This window comes from Marmota marmota, unplaced genomic scaffold, assembly GCF_001458135.2.
Source record: "Marmota marmota marmota unplaced genomic scaffold, marMar, whole genome shotgun sequence".
Lineage (NCBI taxonomy): Eukaryota > Metazoa > Chordata > Mammalia > Rodentia > Sciuridae > Marmota > Marmota marmota.
The window spans coordinates 38,283,166-38,304,052 of NW_025999949.1; the positions used below are offsets into that span (position 1 = coordinate 38,283,166).

Below are 20,887 nucleotides of genomic sequence, written 5' to 3' on the forward strand. Positions count from 1 at the left end.
CTCCCCACCTTCAGCCTGACGCGGGTCCCTTCCTTTTGCAGATGAGTAAGACTCCTCTGGGTGGCTCTGCCTGTCTCCCCTGCACCTCTCCCTCGCCTGCAGCTGGAAACTGGGTGTGGACGCTGATGTCGATGTCCTTGTATGATGTGTGTTGAGCCCCTGCTTTCAGTGCCTCTAGGTCAGAATCTGGGTGGCACAGGAGTTGCACAGGCGCTGCCTTTCTTCACATTCCCACCAGCATGGGTACTATTTTCTGCTTTTTCATAGGAGGCATCCTAATAGGAGTGAAGTGATATTGTGTGTTTTGTTTGTTTGTTTGTTTGTTTGTTTTTTATTGGTTGTTCAAAACATTAGATACTGTGGTTTTGATTTGCATTTCCTTAATGGCCAGTCATGTTCAGCATATCTCCAGGTGTTTACTGACCATTTGTGTATTTTCTTTGGAGAAATGTCTACTCAAGTCTTTTGACCATTGTTTTAAAGATTTTTTTTTTTTAAGTTGTAGATGGACACAATTCCTTTATTTTATTTAATTATTTATTTTTGTATGGTGCTGGGGATCGAACCCAGTGCTTCACACATGCTATGTGAGCATTCTACCACTGAGCTATAACCCTAGCCTCCCTTTGCCCGTTTTTTTTTAATTGAGTCTTTTTTTGCTGTTGAGTTGTAGTAGTTCTTCATATATTTTGGATATTAGTCCCTTATCAGATATATGATTTGAAAATATTTTTCTATTTTGTGGACTAATCTTTTCATTCTCATGATAGTGTCCTATAATGCAAAAAATTTTTGATTCTGATGAAGTCCAGTTTATCTAATTTTTCTTTTATTCCCTGTGCATTTAGGTATCACATGTAAGGAATCATTGCTAAGCACGAGTCATTAAGTCTGCCTACCGTGTTTTCTTCTAAGGAATTTATAGTTTTAGATCTTACGTTTTGGGACTTTGATCTATTTTGAGCTAATTTTTTTTATATGGCACAAGGTGAGTCCAATGCCATGCTTCTGTGTGTGAATACCCAGTTTTCCCAGCAATACTGCTCAATAGATTTTCCTTTCCATGCTGCATGGTGTATTAGTCAGCTCGGCTGCCACAACAGAGTACCACAGACTGGATGGCTTGAACAACAGACGTTTATTTCTCATAGTCATGGAGGCTGAAGTCCAGTTGAAGGTGCCAGTTAGTTCCTGGTGAGGGCTCTCTTCCTGACTTGCAGATGGCTACTTTCTTGCTGTGTCCTCACAGGGCAGAGAAAAAGAGATCTCTAGTGTCCCTTCCTCTCATAAAAGCATCAGCCCTAGCTGGGCATAGTGGTACACACCTGTAATCCCAGCCATTCAGGAGGCTGGGGCAGGGATTCCAAGGTTGAGGCCATCCTGGGTCACTCAGTGGGGCCTAGAATTTTAGGGGGGAGTGCATGCTGGAATGGGTGTAGCTTAGTGTAGAGCGCCCTGGGTTCAATCCCTGTACCTGAGGGGGAAAAAAAAAAACAACAGCCCTATTGGATCAGGTCCACCCCTATAAGCTCATCTAATTAATCGTTACCACCTTCTCAGGGGCCATATTTCCAAGTACAGTTCCAGTGTGGTTAGGATTTCAGGATGTGAATTTTGGGGACCTATTTAGTCCTTGCTTAAAACCAATTGATCGTATCTGTGAAAATTCAGTTCTGGCCTCTTTTCTTCCACTCTCCACGCCTGTCCTTATGCCACTGTGCCATGACTGAATGTGGCTCATCTGCCTGAGGTTCATATGTGGGAGCCCTGGTATGTAGTGATGTCAAGGGGCTGCATCTCTCAGAGCAAGTGGAGCCTGGGGAAAGGTGATTAGGTCAGGAGTGAGGAGCCATCCTCAGGAGGAATCATTGCATGTTTCAGAGCCTAGAGTTCTCTTGAGAATGAAAGTTATGGGTGATCAGAAGGCATTATGGGGGGCTGAGTTTGTAGCTCAGTATTGGAGTGCTTGACTAGCATGTGTGAGGCACTGGGTTTGATCCTCGGCACCACATAAAAATAAATAAAATAAAGATACATCAAAAACTAAAAAAAGAATAAAAAAGAAAGGTATGAAAATACAATAACATTATTTTAAAAAGGTGTTATAGCATTAGGAAGTGAATTAAAAAAGGAGATTGGTACTGAGAATGGGGTATTTCCTATAAAGGCACATGAAAATATGGAAGGTACTTTGGAACTGGGTAATGGGCACAGGGTGGAAGAGTTTGGAGGAACAGCCTAGTAAAAGCCTAGAATGCTATAAATGGAGAATTATGGGTGATTTTGGTGAGGACTTAGTAGATAGGAAGCTAGAAATTCTTGGAGATTGGTGAAGAGTTTATGACCAGAATGCTGATAGAAATAAGAACATCCTGCTGGGAACCAGAATAAAGGCCACCCTTGTCAGGCCACTGTGAAGATCTCACTGCACTGTGTCTATGCCTGAGGGCTTTGTGGTGGACCAAATCTAAGGATGGTGAAAACTGAAGACACTTCTAAACAAAAAATTTAGACTGCTGCCTGGTTACTTTCAACTGCTTATGCTCAGATTCAGGGGCAAAGGGGAGCAGAGTGGGAAGATCTGGAAAATTCACAGAGTAAATAAATACACAGAGTAAGTAAATCTCTTTTCTTTATAAACTATCCAACTTCATGTATTTTATTATAGTAACAAACACAAAATGAACTAAGAGTACACCCACACTGTTTTCATTATTATAACTTTGTAGAAAGTTTTAAAATTAGGACGTATGAATCCTCCAATTTGTTCTTCTTTTTCAAGATTGTTTTGGCTATTTGGGGTCCCTTGATGTTCCACATGAAATATAGAATGGGTTTTTTTGAATCTGCAAAAAATTTCAGGGTAGGTTTATCACCTTAACAATATTAAGTCTTCCAATCTATGAGCACACGATATGTTTCCATTTATTTATGTTTTTTTCAACTTACTGTGATGTTTTGTAGCTTTCAATGTATGAATCTTTTTAAAAAATATTTATTTTTTAGTTTTTTTAGGTGGACACAATATCTTTATTTTATATTTATGTGGTGCTGAGGATTGAATCCAGTGCCTTGTGCATGCTAGGCAAGCGTCCTACCACTGCGCCACAACCCCAGCCTCTCAATGTATGAATCTTTTGCCTCTTGATTTATTCCTTTCAATGCTACTATGAATGAAATTGGTTTTTTTTCCTTTCCTTTTTAGTTGTTTATCAATACTAAATGGAAACAATTGTGTCTTGACTAAAAAAAATTTTTTTGCAATTGTAGATGGACAGAATGCCTTTATTTTTAAATTTTTATGTGGTGCTGAGGATCAAACCCAGTGCCTCATGCATGCTAGTCAAGCGCTCTGCCACTGAGCCCCAGCCCCAGCCCTGTGTTTTGACTTTGTGTCCCACAACTTGGCTGAATTCATTTGTTAGCTCTTATGTACTATTTTTGTGCAGTCCTCAGAGTTCTTGCCAGCTCTGGGCTGAGGTATAATTTTACTTCTATTCCACTCCAGTTTGGATGCCTAATGCTTCCTTTTCTTGCCTGACTTCTCTAGTTAGAACTTCCAATATTATGTTTAATCGAAGTGGCCAAAGTGGGCATCCTAACCTTGTTGCTGATCTCAAGGCTGCTAGCTTTCCCTGTTATGTATAGTGTTAGGTTCTTCATGTACACCCTTCCTCAACATAGACAAAGTCACCTTCTAATCCTAGATTATTGAGTGTTTTTATCATGAAACAGTGTTAAATTCTGTGAAATGCTTTTCTGTATCAGTGATATTGTAAGTGGGTTTTCTTTATTAATACAGTGTGATGATCATACAAATTAATCTTCATATGTTGTTGCCATATTTCATTCCAGGAACAGATCACACTTGGTCATGGTTTATAATCCTTTAAATATACTTTTGAATCTTACTAGGTGTTCCCTCTTTTTTAAAAAATATTTTTAAAAAAATTTTTTGAAGAAATAATAGTCCCATACTTCTAAAAATATTTTTTAGTTGTAGATAGACACAATACCTTTATTTACCTATTTTTATGTGGTACTAAGAATCAAACCCAGTGCCTCTTATATGTGAGGCAAGCAATCTGCCACTGAGCCACAATCTCAGCCCACCCCAACCCTTTTTGTTTTGAGACAGGGGTCTGGCTAAGTTTACCAGACTGGCCCTGAACTTGAACCCTCCTGCCTCAGCCTCCTGAATTGCTGGAATCAAAGCAGGTACCACCACACCAGGGTTGGGAGGTTTTTGATTACTGTTACAATCTTTTTACCAGTTATGGCTTATTTTGGGGGGTGGGGTGGGGGTACCATGGATTGAACTCAGGAGCACCTGACCACTGAACCACATCCCCAGCCATATTTTGTATTTTATTTAGAGACAGGGTCTCACTGAGTTGCCTAACACCTTGCTTTTGCTGAGGCTGGCTTTGAACTCATGATTCTCTTGTCTCATCCTCCTAAGCCACTCAGATTACAGGCATGCACTACCACACCTGGTTCAGTTATGTCTGTTCACATTTTTCTATTTTTTTCTTAGTGGTTACTTTGGGGTTTATAACCAACTTCTTAAGCGTAGAATAACCTAGTTTTGTTGACATCAGCTTAATTTTAAAAGTATGAATTTAAAAGTGTTCATACTTTTATATACACCCATCCTTACCTCTTTGTATTGTCAAAGTTCACATCTTTATATGTCAGATGCTCATTAACATAGATTTATAGATTTTTCTAAATATGTTTGTTTAGTGAATCAGATTAAAAAAAGGAAGTACAAACCATACCAAAAGTGCAGGGATGTTGGCTTTTACATTTACCTATGTAGTTACCTTTACCATTTTATTTTTTTATTTTTTTTTTTTATTTCTCACAGCTTTGGGTTGTCTGTAATGTCCTTTCATGCTGTGGTTCTGATCAACTAGTTGCCGGCTACCTTGTCGCAGGGGGTGGGGGGTGGGGGGGTGCTGGTGAGAGAACTGGCTGGAGACCCACCTCAGGTCGTTGTCCAGTAGCTCAGTTTATTTTTGGAATGCATATAATTGTTATAGGGTCCCAGTGGGGCGTGCCCATCAATCATTCACAAGCAAGATAGTATCCATAAGCCAATCATCCTATGCCTAATGTAACCACATTATGAGGATGTTCTAAATATTGCTATCATCAGGAAGGGTCTTTGTCCCTAGGGGAGGGGGTTTCTAAGTTAGAAGTTCCATTCCTGAAGCTCCTGGCTGTCAGTTTCCTGGCCTGGCAGCTTGGCAACGCTAACCACAAGTGCTAAGGATGTGGTTTCACTGGTGGCTCGCTAGAGCAGAGCATCCCATCCTGCTCCTGTCAGGCCTGAACAAGTGCAGATTCTTCAAGCACTCCGAGCTGCTCAGAGCTGCTGGCTGCTAGCTGTAAACGGAAAGTCTCCCTTCAGATTTCATGTGAAGCAGAGCTACTGGTAATGGGTTCCCTCAAATGTTCTTTATCTAGACATGTCTTGATTTCCCCTTCATTCCTGAAGGGTAGTTTTTGCTGGATATAAAATTCTTGGTTTACTTTTTTTTTTTTTTTTCATTTCAGGCCTGCAAATATGTCATCCACTGTCTCTGGTCTCCATAGTTTCCCAGAAATCTGCTGAGCCTCATGTGTTCGGTTCCTTACTGGTATCTTCAGAATTTGAGTTTCAACAATTTGACTATAATATGTCTCTGTGGATTTGAATTTTTTCCATTTGGAATTTCTTGAGTTTTTTGGATTTGTATATTCAAATCTATCTTCCCACAGATTTTAGAAGTTTGAGACTATTATTTCTTCAAATATCTTTTCCTCCTCCTTCTCTCTTTTCCTTTTGAGAATATTATAACGTGTATGTTGGCACATATGACGCTATCCCACAGGTCTCTTGGGGTCTGTTTTTCTTTTTTTCCCAGACTGATGTCAATGGTCCGATCTTCTAGTTTGCTGATCTTTCTTCTGCCTCCTTGTATCTGCTGTTGAACCCCTCATGTGAGTTTTTCACTTCAGTTATTGACTTTCCAGTTCCAGAATTTTTTTTTTAGTAATTTTCTTTTTTGGTATTTTCTTTTTTAAAATTTTTAAAAAAATCTTTATTGGTATTTTCATTTTGTTCATACATAATTTTCTTGATTTCCTTTAGTTCTTTGTCCATGATTTCCTTTAATTCACCAAACATACATAAGACAGTTGTTTTAACTTTTTTGAGGTGGGTACAGAGGATCAAACCCAGAGTCTTGCATATGGTAGGCACAAGCTCTACCACTGAACTATGTCTCCATCATTTATTTAACATATTTGACTAATAATTCCAGTGTCTGGGCTTCCTCTTTCTGTCAAATTTTATTTTTTCCTGTGAATGGATCATACTTTCCTGTTTCTTTGTATGTTCTGTCATTTTTTGTTGAGCAGTGGCTATTTTGAGTTGAGCAGCAGGTATTGTTGTGGTTACTCTGGAATTCTAAGACTCTCCTCAGTGATTGCCAAATCTTGCTTGTTGAGGGCTTGAGCCATCTATTTGTGACTTTCCCAAACTATTCTTGCATTGTGTACTTTTTTGATGTGTGTGGGCACCGATGTTTCAGTTCCATTATTTGTGTGGTCAGTCAGTAACATGAAAAATCTTTCCTTATATGTCTAAATCCCCCAAAGGGAAACAACACAACTATTGTCTCTTTTTTTTAAAAAAAATTTAGTTGCAGTTTATTTAGTTATTGTTTTTAGGGGGTGTTGGGGGACTGAACCCAGGGCCTCACATGTGCTGGGCAAGTGCTTTACCATGAAGCCATAACCCCAGACCCAAGTATTGTCTCTTTAATTCCTCTGGAAACTGCTTTGCTGACCCATGGTGATCAAAATTATAGTAGCTAGCCTCTGTGCCAGTTCTTTAGTAATCAAGAGCAGCAATCAACCATCAAAACACACAGCCCCGGTCTTTGGAACATCCTTAGTGCACACCATTCACAGTCCATGCCATGGGGCTAGGGAATGGTGCCCTGGCAAGCACTACAGGAATGCTGAAATCTGTTGAAACTTACCACCTGCCTCTTCAAGCTCTTCCTGGATGCTACCAGCATCTGACCAGACCGACTAGCTTGACTGACTAGCTTTCAGGTTACTTCTAACAGTCCCTGTCAGCTTGGTAGTTGTAGAGGTGGAAGGATAGATTCCCGAGTCTCCTACTAAGCTGTCTTCCATGACATCACTCTGATAGTTTACTTTATGATAGCAACAATCTTTCTATCCAGACAGGGACAAGTTTTAATTTATAAAATGTTATCACTTGGCCACACCATGAAGCTCTTTATGATGAGGTCTTCATAACCCTCTTGTGAGCTGAACATATCATAAGCTGAAAATGTGTCTGATACCCAACGTAACATTGTAGCTCTATACCTCTGTACACTGGGATAGCATGGCTGCAAGGAAGCCACTGCTTGCTGTAGCCCAGCACCACCGTAGAGGCTCACAGAATGTACCACAGGCCTGGGAAACTCAACATAGAATCTCTGCTGAATGCATGTCACTTCCATGCCATTATAAAGTTGAAAAGTCCTAAATAAAAAAAAAAAATTTATTGGGGATTGAACCCAGGGGCACTCAACCGCTAAGCCACATCCCCAGCCCGTTTTATTTTTTGAGACAGGGTTTCACTAAGTTGCTGAGGCTGGCCTTGAACTTGTGATCCTTCAGCTACAGCACCGCCGCCACCCCCCCCCCCATCCACCCTGTGTTGAATATTAAGTTGGGGACTATCTGTATCCTATTTCACAGTGAGTAATTCTAGGGTTTTAATTATTTTTTTAAGTTATGTCCTTAGGATATATTCCTAAGGATGGGATAAACTTCTTAAAGGACACTGATGTTCATCCTATGCTTTCCAGAGCAGTTGCACCAACACATCACGTCACCAGCACAAACTTATTAAGTTCTTTACCTGCCTACCAGGACACAAAGGCAGAAGAGTGTGCACAGTCCAGCTGCCACACAGCCCCCTGCACTGGACATTGTCACCTCTGATGAGGGTGCAGGCATGCTTCTGTGACGGGCACTGCATTTCACTTCTGCTGCCACTACCAAAACTCAAAACCAGGAGAATATCAGCTTTCAAGGTGAGTTCTAAGTCTTCATTGCAAATCTATTGAACCTGAGGGTGATTTGGGGGATAATCAAACCTGCAACTACTCCTCTCAGGGAGGGCAGCCTTGAGACCCATGAACTTCACATCACCTCACCTGAGTTTCCCAGCTTGGGAACTTGTAAGCCTGAAATCTAAAATGCCCCCCACATTTGCCCAGGTAGGAAGGAGCCCTCCTATGTGTGTGCTGCTCTCACTTCTGCCCCAGAGCAGGTCCCACTCCCAGGCCAGACCCTCCTGGCTTCCACCATTGGTCCTTCTGTGCAGCCTTTCTACCGAGTGCCCCTCTTCCTTAGGGTTGACCAGCACCTGCCAAGCCGAGTCCTGGTGTGTTGTCATCGTTCTTCAAAGAAAGGATGAGTTACACCATTGTTTCCTCACAACTGACAGAAGCTGGGTATGGCAGGAGACATGCTGTGGCCCAGAGATACTCCAGAAAAAACCAGTATGTGTAACTGCCAGACTTCTGTTAAAAAAAAGAAAAAAATGTAGTCGTATATGGACAGCATGCCTTTATTTTTATGTGGTGCTAAGGATCCAACCCAGTGCCTCCCACATGCTAGGTAAGCACTCTGCCACTGAGCTGCAGCCCCAGCCCAAGACTTATTTAATGAAGTCTGCATGTTTCTTGGGAGGTGTTTCATTTTTTCAAAATTTTTTTAGTTGTAGATGGACTCACAATATCTTTATTATTTGTTATGTGGTTCTGAGGATCGAACCAGTGCCTCACACATGCTAGGCAAGTGCTATGCCACAGAACTATAGCTCCAGTCCTAGAGTTTCATTTTAATGGTAATGTCATCAGCAAAAGTATGGAGGCACCTTTTCCACCTCTGCATCTCGGGGGACTGGATGAGCCTCCCTGAGTGGGAGGCCACGACATGTTCCACTTCCTTGGCATAGTGGACCTCTTCCAGACTTCCCAGTTTTTCCTGGTTTGGAGCTGCCTGCTTGTGTCCTGTGGTCACTGAAGCGCCAATCTTTGTGTCAACATTATTGAGCTTTCTTCACCCAAATACTTGTTATAATCATTGTTTTTTTTTTTAAACTGGAATATGTCAGATTGTATACAGTACACAGAATTAAACTTCAGGAGGACCGTGATTTTTTTTAATAACTTTTATTTATTTATGTTTATGTGGTGCTGAGGATCAAACCCAGGGCCTTGCACATGCAAGGTGAGCGCTCTACCGCCAAGCCATAACCCCAGCCCCCATGATATTTTTTAATGATAGAAAATTTGAAAAGTATTAAATAGCAAATTCTTGGTAGCCAATAAGGAGAATTAATAAAGATTTAAATGCATTAATATAAAGATTTAAATGCATAAACTGTAAAGATTTCTGAGCATACACACACACAAATTCAAAATAAAAGTGGAATGGTACTGACAAATGACAAGTAGTTGGGCAGGTAAAGCCCAAGAGGTAGGTCACCAGTACTTGAAGGGAGCCCAAGCTCATTGTGGCCTCTGACCTCATGTTCCCCAAAGGCAGCTGCCCATGTGTTCCAGGTGGCCATGAGGTGAATGGCAAGAACACAGAGCTGGAATCCCCTCCACGAGGGGCACTGATGCCCACTTCCCAGCTCCACGGACACCTGAACCTGCACCTGGGTGCATCAAAGGTGGCCTGCCAACAAGAATAGGAGATGGATGCTGAGCATGCTTCATCTGAGAATGCAGGAAAGCAAACTACGTTTTAGAAAGGTCTCCCTGGAAACCTAGGCTACTGGAGAACTGAGCTATCCAGCACTCTGTACCCTGTGACTTCAGTTGTCCTGGGTTACCGCCTTTGTTTCTCTTTCTTTTCTTCTTTTTTTTCATATAGTCTTTCTACACAAATCTTTGTACTGAATTCAATCGAGCTCCTATTCTCATCCTGATTGGCACATGACTGTGCTCTGCTTTTCTGCATGATCAGCAATTGTGGCTTGAGTAGTGGTGGGCTCCAACCTGCAGCCACAGAGACCCCAGCTGCAGAGTCCCCTAGTGAGGGCTGGCAGCCTCCCTCCTCCCTCCACTCAGGTCTTACACCCTTAGTAGCCTCAGCTCCTTTTCAGAGTAGACTCTGAAGTGTCCCTGTGTGAGGGCAGCTTTGTGAAGTTTGACCGCATTCACCTCAGCCTCTGAAGACTTCATCTTGGCCCCAGGTCACACTTCAGTGAGTTCAGTTCTTCTCTGAAGTAACAACTCATCGATTCCAGCTTCTCTGTCATCTCTTCCGAAAAACATCAGTGATCTCACCTCCTCTAGGAAGCAGTGCCCAGTGGCCTCCACTCTGTTGGCTCCCTTCAGTGACCTGAGCCCTCTGGAGAATTCGTCTCAGTGCTCCCAACTCTGGATTTTCAGCCTCACTGAAGTGACACCACAGTGGCCTCCTTTCCTTCCTGCAGTGAGGCACAGATCTTGGCTCTCCTCACTGAGACACTTGGTGTTGCTCTCCTCTGCCGCCCTTCTGTGATCGGCTCCTCCTCAGGCAGCGGCTCAGCTGTACCGCAGCTCCCTGCTCAAGCCAAGGCCTCAGGGACGGGCCATTCTTACCGAGCTCTTGTCCCGTGTCACGCTGAGGACCAACACCCCAGTGCTTCTCTCTTCTCCCCAGAGGAAGAAGGAAACACCTCCACCAGGCACTGACACATTTACGTCTGACGCGGCTTAAATCTCATACCTTTGTTTTATCTGCAGGTAGATACTACTAGAAACGGCTCTGATATAAACTCAGATGTAAGAATCATACCCTTAAAAACTGAGCAAATAATTCTGAACAAATTCAAACTTTTAATTATGAATAAACCAAATTTATCACAGGCAATGAGTAGTAGACGGTCTTAAGCCAGGAGTTAAACAACAACAACAACAAACCCCAAACAACTGGAGTACAAGAATGGACTATTAGAGCTAGTAAAAAAGACTGAGAATTAAAAAAAAAAAAAATGCACTGCTGGGTGTGGTGGTGCACCACAGGAGGCTGAGGCCCCAAGCAGCTCAGCAAGACTATCTCACCATAAAAAATAAAATGGGATGGGGATGCAGCTCAGGGGTCCAGTGCCCCGGGGTTCAATCCTGGTACCAACAAAACAAAACAACGCGCAACAAGGAATCATCTTTTTAGCAATATTTTCTTGCTTGGGACCTAACTGGCCCCAGAGATCCAGAATCTCTGGCATGCAGAGTCTAGAGGTCTTAAGGAAAACAACCATGTTTTAGTTGCATTTTTACTCAAGTGGCAGGACATTCCTTCTGGTCTTGGATAAGTTAAAGCACCAGATAAAAGAGTTTTTTGTTTTTTTTTTAATTTACGTAATTTCTAATGAACACATCTTTAGACTTCTTTTTCTTTTCATACAAACAGGTATTTGCACAGTTACAATTTTCAGCGATGTCATGTGATCCTTGATGTTGTATATCAATTCATCCACACAGCACTTCTGTGTTTCAAGAGAATACGAAAACAGTCCAGTGTTCTAAGTTTCACAGCTAACTGGCTAACTGTTTAGGAAAGGCATGCATTCTCAGAAGAGAAAGAACCTCACTGGGAACATAAGGGAGTATTTTGGGACAAGTCCTTTCACTTTAACTTCCTTTAGTTACTCCTTTCAAATGAATTATCTAATGTTGAAGACACAAGGAATCATGGCTGTCTTCACCCAGACTTCATTATGATGGCAGGTCACTCTTCAATACAGCTTCAGGATGTTGAGGAAAACAAAACATACGCTCTGCAGCTTTTCCACAGGAAGAACATGCCCAGTGCTTCTCCCTGCAATTATTTTGTGGCACTGAACCCCGAGGGAGGGTAGTGAGGCTGCCTCCTGCAGCCACCAGGCCCCAGGCTCACAGCTGCCCGTGCACCTTCTGGTGCTGGATCAGGTGGCCGTGTTGGTTGAAGGCACGTCCGCACTCCCCACACTCATAGGGCTTCTCCCCTGTATGGATCCGCTGGTGCTGGATGAGCACCGAGTACTGGCTGAAGGCCTTGCCGCAGCTGCTGCACTCATAGGGCTTCTCGCCAGTGTGGGTCCGCAGGTGCACGATCAGGGTGGCCTTAAGGCTGAAGGCCTTGCTGCACTCTGTGCACTGGAAGGGCTTCTCTCCCGTGTGGATCCTCTCATGCTGGATCAGAGAGCGACGTGCGCTAAAGGCATGCCCACACTCTCCACACACATAGGGCTTCTCCCCGGTGTGGACCCTCTGGTGCTGGATCAGGTGGGAGTGCTGCACGAAGGCCTTGCCACACTCGTAGCAAGCATAGGGCTTTTCCTCTGAGTGGATCCGCTCATGGTTCATGAGGGTGGAGCGGTGGCTGAAGGCCTTGCCACACTCGCCACACTCGTAGGGCTTCTCTCCTGTGTGCACATTGTGGTGCTGGATGAGGACTGAGCGGTCACTGAAGGCCTTCCCACACTCACTGCACGTGTAGGGCTTCTCCCCTGTGTGCACCCGCTGGTGCTGCAGCAGCGTCCTCTTTACGCTGAAGGTCTTCCCGCACTCGCTGCACTGGTGAGGCTTCTCCCCAGTGTGTACCCTCTGGTGGCTCCGCAGCACAGTGCTGTGGTTGAAGGCCTTCCCACATAGTGGGCACACATAGGGCCTCTCCCCTGTGTGGATCCGCTGGTGCTGGATGAGGTGCGAGAGCTGGGTGAAGGCCTTCCGACACTCGGCACACTCGTGAGGTTTCTCTCCTGTGTGAATCTTGTGGTGCTGAGCAAGGTCCGAGCTCACTCGGAAGGCTTTTCCACACTCGTTACACTCATAGGGTTTTTCGCCAGTGTGGATTCTCCTGTGTTTACTGAGGACTGAGCTTTGGCTGAAGGCCTTCCCGCACACACTGCACACATATGGCTTCTCACCCGTGTGGATTCGCTGGTGTTGAAGAAGATGGGAGCTCCGCCCAAAGCACTTCCCACACTCGATGCACATGTAGGGCCTCTCTCCACTGGGAGCTTCTGGGTGTGGAGTCAGTGGCCTGCTCCTATTCGAGACCCGAGCCTCGCCAGGGACGACAGGGCTTGGATGCAGGCAGAAGCTCTGCTCTGGGTTATAATGTTCTTGAACGATGCTCCCTGAAGATGCTTTCCCCAGATGCACTGTTACCTCATCTGAAATTATCGGCTTTAAGGGCCAATCTGTATTTTGGTTCTCTTCCTTGGTTTTGCATTCTGAAACAACAAATCCAAAATGACAATGTCAACACTTCTCAAAACTGCACAGTACAACCCTGAAGCTGGCTTTCTGGTGAAGGTCACTCCCTGCTGGAGAAATCCGAAGATTAAATTTCCACAAGACCTTGTAATGACTGACAGTGGAGTGCCAGTAAGGAGGTACCCCTGCAGAGTGCCCAAGAACACTATAGTGGGGCGTGGCCTAGTGCTTCCCCAGGCCCTGCCCTCCCTGGAGCCCTCAGGTGAACAGAGCCTCAGGAGGCCACATGGAGCCGATTGCAGGACTCTCCCAGCCTGTAGGAGCCCTGTGCGCACAGAGAGCAGCCAGTGAGCAGTGAAGCCTGGCCTGGGGAGGGTGGGGAGGCTTGCATGCCTGTGAGCAGGCTGGGGAATGCAATCCTGGGGCCAGTGGATTTGTGTGTGGGGGGTTGGTGCTGGGAACTCGTTGTAGAAGGTAACAGTGTGGAGAATACTCAGGCAGGTGAGACTAGAGACACAAAGGGAGGTGGTGGGAATCTGCAGCCCAATTTAGCTGTGGACAAGGCCTGCAGGGATGGCAGAGTGGAGGCAGGAGAGGTTGGAGTGGAGATGCTCTGGGTATCCACAGGTGCTGTGGGCCACTGTGTGTGAGGGGGTAGTGGGTGCTGAGACAACCATGTTCCAGTAACTTGGGCCACTCACATTATGACTTCATGTGGTGGTGGCTACTTGCTAGAAGCCCAGACTGTGTAGAGGTCCCTGCATTGAGGAGTGATGAGTGGCCCAGCCCCACAAGAGAGTGGGGGAGCAAGACGATGGCTCCCCAAGGCAGTGGCATGCTGAGTCCTTCAGGCTTCCTTGGGCCAAAGGGCCACAGGCTCCACTACAATGCAGAATGATGACCAGGCCTCCAGCATCTGAGGCTCCAGGGCACACTGAGACCTCCTGGAGGGCTTGGGACTCTAGCCCACCTTCAGTGCTTCTCCCTGTCCCCTCAATCCTCTGTTGGGGACTGCCCTAAGGGATATTCTAGTATAAGCAGCTCCACAGTGGAGGAAGACCCGAGAAGGCAATTCTCAATCTGCTGGAAGACACACCAGGATCTGGTACTAAATTTGTAGCTGACCCACAGATGCTGAGGTCACAGGCAAGGATAGCACCGGAGCATGTGGGCACACACTTCTTCTCCAATCCTCTCCAGAGGTTACTCTGGGTGAGAATGGGCATTCTCAGCTCAGCCACTCCTTGGGAACAGCTGTCCCCCACGTCCAGAGACCTGAAGCCACAGGCCCCAATAGCTCTCATCTGGAGTCCCATGTGGGGAAGTGGATCTGACTAGCAATAAGTGACATGTTCCCAGGGTGTTTCACCACTGAGCTACATCCCCAGCCCTTTTTATTTTATGAGATAGGGTCTTGCTAATTTGCCCAGGCTGCCCTTGAACTTGCCAACCTCCTGCTTCAGCCTCCCGAGTCACTGGGATCATAGGTATATGACACTGCGCTTGGCTAAAGCTTTACTCTTTATTTTTTTTATATATTTATTTTTTAGTTGTTGGATACAATACCTGTATTTTATTTATTTTTATGTGGTGCTGAGGATCGAACCCAGGGCCTTGCACGTGCTAGGTGAGCGTCCTACCGCTGAGCCACAACCCCTGCCCACAGAAGCTTTACTCTTTAATTGGCTCTAAACATGCTTTGGGAAGACATCTTGAATAATGGGCCTTTTGAAATCCCAACAAAGAGATTTGGAAAGTAAGAACCTAAGAGAAATGTCCACAATGCCAAGGATATTCTGTGACTGGCAGGAACATCCACGAAGTGTTTTATGATGGAAGTGTTTGGAAAAAGATTTGGGCAAAGGTGGCCATAAATAGAATGTGCTTCGTTTGATTGGTAATGTTTTTAGTCATCCAAGAAATGGTTACCTTGGAGATTGAGACATACCAAATACTAGTGTTTCTTCTACAAGCATGGTGGCAGAGCAGAGTGCACCAAATCCTCAAGGACCGCCTCCATGGATGAGGGGTTTCCCATGGTGGTGGCCTGAGCTGGGGGTGTCACTCCAGGTCCAACCAACCTGCTCTGCCATACTTGCCTGGAGCATAACTGCCCCATCAACATGAAGGCCCTCCAGTATCCACCAGGGCTCAGCCAGAAGCTCAGTCAGACCTCTCCTTTTGGACAGAATTTGGTTTGTTGCTCCAAGAACAAGCCCTCCTACAGCTGCCAGACATTTGGAACTCATGTCACTCTTCCCACACCAGCATCCAGACTAATCCCTGTAGTTTCCTGTTGAAACTCCAGCTGACCCCTCTTACTACCCACCCCATCACCTGAGTACTCACCAAACCAACAGAAACAGAACCCAACTCAGTGTGGAGTCATGTGGCTGTATGTTCCTGAGTCCCTCTGATCATCTTTACTATACACTATGTGAAACACGCTGCTTTGCCATCATCACTCATTACATGCTATCTTGCTTTTCCTGGAGGGAGACTGCTGGAAAGAGCATCTCTTCCAGCCCAACAACTGGTAAAAGCCAGATCATCTACAAAACCCCTTCTTTTCCTGAACCCATGAGAGCCGAGGGCACATGATGGCTGACTAGCTGAGGACCTGAGACAGGTGTCCAATGGAAAGAAGACTTTGGGACATGTGCACTGCCCTGCCCTATGGAGAAGAAGGCAGATGGGGCCATCATACAGTGGGCAAGGAGAATGCCTTAGCCAGCTGCTGGAGAACCTCAGGGAGCCACGGTACAGGGCTTTTCTCCGTGGTCCCCTGGGGTCTTCTCTACTGGCTCCCCAGGCACTCATGAGAAAGTCTCCTGGGAGGTTCAGGACTGGAGGAAGGAAGGGAAAAATACCTGCCTGGTCCTCTATATGGAGCAAGCCAGAAGTCACTGGGAGCAAAGAAAACCTATCACACCTGAAGTACTGGTAATAGTCACTGTGGCTGGGAGAAGAGAAAAGAAAAATGGAGGGCAGGAGACGATCATGGGTAGATAATCAGGTCTCCCACAGCCAGACAAAGGGCAGGATCATTGAGGTGTTGCCCAAGACCCCAAAACCGAGCACCTGCAGACTAAAGATGAGCCAGGTGAGCACAGTTCCCTTGTTCCCCACCTCCTGAGGTGAGCAAGCCCTGGGTCACAGGCAATAGAGTCTATGTCTAGGGTAGGGCAAGAGCAGGAGGGACCCTCTCTGAGGTACTGGTCTGTGTGGAAGACTGACAGCCCCTACCCTGTGTACCAGGAAATGCTAGAGGAGTTTGACTCTGGTGGTGCACACAAAGTAATCATGACAACAAAATTCAAACCTAGCGGGGCTGGGGTTGTGGCTTGGAGGTAGAGCGTTTGCCTAGCATGCATGAGGCACTGGGTTCAATCCTCAGCACCACATAAAATAAAGTGTGATATATATATATATGATTCAAACCTAGCCCTTGTACCGACTGGACTGATCCAGCTTACACACTGGCTGCCCAGCAGGAAAGGTCACATTTTCACACTTATGTTGGCATTCAGTAAAAATTTATGAGACACTCAGAAAGAAAAAGAACTCAAAAAACAACAAAAATTTAAATCAATCTAAAAAAACTGACTAAGAGATAACCATGAACAAGCATGACCAGATGGAGAATTTTAGCAGAGGAATTAAAAACTAAGAAAGAGCTAAGTGTGGTGGCACACATCTGCAATCACAGCTACTGCAGTGGCTGAGGTAGGAAGACTGCGAGTTCAAGGCCAGCCTGGGCAACTTGGCGGGACCCTGTTGAAAAATAAAAAATAAAAGGGTTTGGGCTGGGAGCAGTGGCACAGGCCTGTAATCCTTATGGCTTGGGAGCCCCAGGCAGCAGGACTACAAGTTCAAAGCCAGCCTCAGCAACTTAATGAGACCCTGTCTCAAAATTAAAAAAATAAAGAGGGCTGTGGATGTTCTTCAGTGGCTAAGTATCCTTGGGTTCAATCCTCAATACCATAAAAAAGTTATTCAGATAGAAGATATATGCCCTGAGCTGGGGATGTGGCTCAAGAGGTAACGCGCTTGCCTGGCATGTGCGCGGCACTAGGTTTGATCCTCAGCATCACATAAAAATAAAATAAAGATGTTGTGTCCACCAAAAACTGAAAAATAAATATTTAAAAAATTCTCTTCTTCTATGGGCTGGGGATGTGGCTCAAGCGGTAGCGCGCTCGCCTGGCATGCGTGCGGCCCGGGTTCGATCCTCAGCACCACATACAAAGATGTTGTGTACGCCAAAAACTAAAAAAAAAAAATAAATAAATATTAAAAAAAATTCTCCCCTCTCTCTCTCTCTTAAAAAAAAAAAAAAAGAAGATGATATATGCCCTATAAAAGCTTGGACTTACAAAAAAGAAATGAAGAGCTCTGGGAATAGTTAAAATGATAAATACAGGCAAATATAAAAGACAGAAAACAGTTCTACCTCATTCTTAAAGACTCAGAAACACTCAAGAGTAAAACATGCTAATGTCACAGAATTCTATTAGAGGGAAGGAATACAGAAGCTCTTATGGTCCATTTGTGTTCCCCAAATCTAAATGCTGACGTCCTAACCCATGTGATAATACTGAGAGGTGATCCCCTGCTGGATCCAGGCAGGAGGGTGGGGGGGCCCTTGCTGGGGGTTGGCGCTTTTATGACACCAGAGCTTGTGCTTTCTGCACACTGCAAGAAGGTGGTTGAACTGGCTGGCACTTTGATCCTGGACTTCCCAGCCTCTGAACTGTAAGGAATTGCTGATGTTTAAGCTACCCTGTCTGTAAAATGGCCCACATGAACTAATCAGGCAGAAGTACACTGTTGCAAGATTCTTACACCATATGTGAAGTGGTAAACATTGTTTGAGGTTAGACAATGGTTGGAGATATTTTTGTCCCTTGGCATCTGTGAATTGCCCCCACACCAACATCAGAAATGTTTAAGTCCCTTCTATAAAATTAGGATTTGCATGTAGTCTATGTACATCCTCCTGTACACTTTAAATCATCCCTGGATGGCTTATAATACCTTCTACAATGTGCTATATAAACCGTTCTTACACTGTGTTGCCTAGGGATTAACAACAAGCAACAAAGTAAATGTACAACAGAGAAGCTATTTTTTTTTTCCAAATATTTTCAGTTTGCAGTTGGTTAAATCTGTGGTTGCCGAACCCATGGATGCCGAGGACCCACTCTATTGTTAACTGCAGAGCAGCCACTAAGCATTATTTTTTTTAAAAGAGGTTAAATGATAAGCAAATATAAAGTTTTCAATAATCATAAAATTCTTCAAAATACAAAAGCAGGCAGAAAAGTAGGATGAAAATCAAAGAGCAGATGGAACCTTCAGAAAACAGTCCAAACGGCAGATTTTAACCCAGGGGTGTCAACAGTTACATTCAAGGTAAATGGTCTAATGGTGTACCAGAATCACAATGAGGAATTCTCATGAGAACTGAATTTAATCCTTACAGGCTGACTATGGCTGGAATAAAGGCTTCTAGATGGCAGGTGTTGAAGACTGACAGCAGAAGCCACCAGGCAGCAAGCCCAGGGACAAGCTCATGGAATCCATAGCTAAGCAGAAAAGTCCCCCAGACGCTATGATGACCTAGCAATACCTCCCTTGAGAAGGACCCTTAGCACGCACTACCTCAAACGCTGTATTGCCTGTTGCTGTCAATGTGGTCACATTCCTGGAAGGCACCTATTTAGAGGTGGAACTTAGCTGAGGCTGGAGCAGGCATCTGGACTCGTGCTACCTTTCTGCCTCTAATGCACCTCTAGGCTGGTGCACTCTCATGTCCTCCTGGAACTTGAAAGGTAAAACATGCCATGAAAACTCCATAGCAATGGCTTTTAAGATAAAAAAGTACTCCTTCTAGGGCTGGGGTTGTGACTCAGTAGTAGAGTGCTTGCCTAGCATGTGTAAAGCACTGGGTTTGATCCTCAGCACTACATAAAAATAAATGAAATAAAGGTATTTTGTCCATGTACAACTAAAAAAAAAAAAAAAAGTACTCCTTCTAGGGCCTGGTACAGAATCTGTGGAGACTGCCTCTGTGACTAGGGCAGAGTTGTGGCACGACCAACTCACATTTGTTTTTGCAGTTTCCACTCCTGGTCCACCTTCGATCTCCCTTCCCACCACCTGCCTCCACCTCTGGGTCTGGGCCGGCACATCTACCCTAGTGCCCTTCAACTCACATGGTTTGTGCTCTTTGCCTAATCTGGCTGTCCCAACTGCCATGTCCCCTGTTCCACTTGAGAATGCACAGGCCCTCAAGACATCCTGCAGATACCCTTTCTCCATGCTGCTCTCCCTGTCTTCTTCCCCCAAACCTGAGAGACATCTTCCTCTGTAAGCCCAGGACGTTTTGCTAGTACCATTTAATGGCATTTTCACTTTTAAGCAAATAGACACAGAAAACAGCTTTCAAAATACATGTAAAATATATAAGGCCTTTGGAAAAGATCCAGTATTCATCAACTGATGGATAGATAGATAAAATGTGGAGCCACACAATGAAGCATCACAGACACTACACAAAAGAACCCTGAAAACAGGTTGCCAAATAAGAGGCAGACACGAAAAACCACATTGTTTTACTTATGTGAAATGTCTGGAACAGGTAAATGCAGACAAGAAGAGTAAGAGGAACAGGCACAGGGTCTAAGGCTTCTCCTGGGGGTGATAAAATTTTCCAAACTAGACTGTGATGATAATTTTGGAACACAACCAGAAGCCATTTAATTATATACTTCGGGTGAATTGTATGGCAAATGAATTAAATCTTAATATATTTTTTTCAAATGTAGGGCCTCACTAGATAAGTGCTCTACCTCTGAACTATATCCCTGGCCTATAAAGCAGTTTTTAAAAAAATACAAAGAATAATGACAGGCTGGGTGTGGTGGCACCTGCCTGTTATCTTAGTGACTCAGGAGGAGGAAGTGAAAGGATCACTTGGGCTCATGGGTTTGAAACCAGACCCATCTCAACAACAACAACAAAAAGGTCAATAACAGAATAAACACAACACCCCCACAGACCCACAACCTACTTTAGAAAGAGAATGTCGGCACTTCTTTGAACATGTCTCTGTGTCCCTCTGTACCATGAACCCTATTTCCTGACTCTCAAAGGCAACTGCTATCCCAATATTAATATCTTGCTTTTATAATTTTATCTTCTGGAATGTCTTTTCATAGAATTAACAGTATTTTTAAAGTGAAGACATTCTAATAACAGTGGTTTTTTTTTTTTTTTTTTGGATAATAGGGATTGAACCCAGGAGCACTTTACCACTGAGCCACATCCCCAGACTTTTAAAATTATTTATTTTGAGACAGAGTCTTGCTAAGTTGCTTAGGCCTTCACCAAGTTGCTGAGGCCAGCCTTGAATGTGATCTTCCTGCCTTAGCCTCAAAAAATCTTAGTTTGGAAAAACTCAATATCAATTTTTAAAATAGATTATGCTTTTGGTGTCTTTCTTATTAAATCTTTGCCTAACCAAAAGTTAAAATAATTTTATTCTATGGTTTCTTAAAATTTCAGAGTTTTAGATTTCATATTTAGCTCTATGACCATTCTGGGTT

At 44.3% G+C, this 20,887-nt stretch overlaps 1 protein-coding gene and 1 long non-coding RNA gene across 10 annotated transcripts in view; one reads left to right on the forward strand and one right to left on the reverse strand.

Moving 5' to 3' along the window:
• Nucleotides 1–20,887, forward strand: part of LOC107143059 — a 22,875-nt gene continuing 1,988 nt past the window's right edge. The window contains exons 1-8 of one of the 6 annotated variants that reach the window (XR_007347319.1): nt 1–243; nt 849–988; nt 2,513–2,614; nt 4,135–4,218; nt 5,563–5,645; nt 7,643–7,769; nt 7,881–8,108; nt 8,431–9,238. This is a non-coding gene — a long non-coding RNA (uncharacterized LOC107143059). Of the gene's footprint in view, nt 244–848; nt 989–1,983; nt 2,615–4,134; nt 4,219–5,562; nt 5,646–5,912; nt 5,989–7,642; nt 7,770–7,880; nt 8,109–8,430; nt 9,239–9,963; nt 11,099–20,887 lie in introns of those variants that run through there. The other 5 variants (XR_007347321.1, XR_001503666.2, XR_007347320.1 and 2 more) reach the window with 5 other exon arrangements.
• The window catches only part of Znf250 (zinc finger protein 250), a 26,241-nt gene continuing 16,738 nt past the window's right edge, over nt 11,385–20,887 (reverse strand). For all 4 annotated transcript variants that reach the window (XM_048802396.1, XM_015486683.2, XM_048802395.1 and 1 more), the window contains one exon: nt 11,385–13,294. In XM_048802396.1, coding sequence (XP_048658353.1) covers nt 11,970–13,294 — 1,325 coding nt within the window. In that variant the 3' untranslated portion in view covers nt 11,385–11,969. The remainder of the gene's footprint in view (nt 13,295–20,887) is intronic.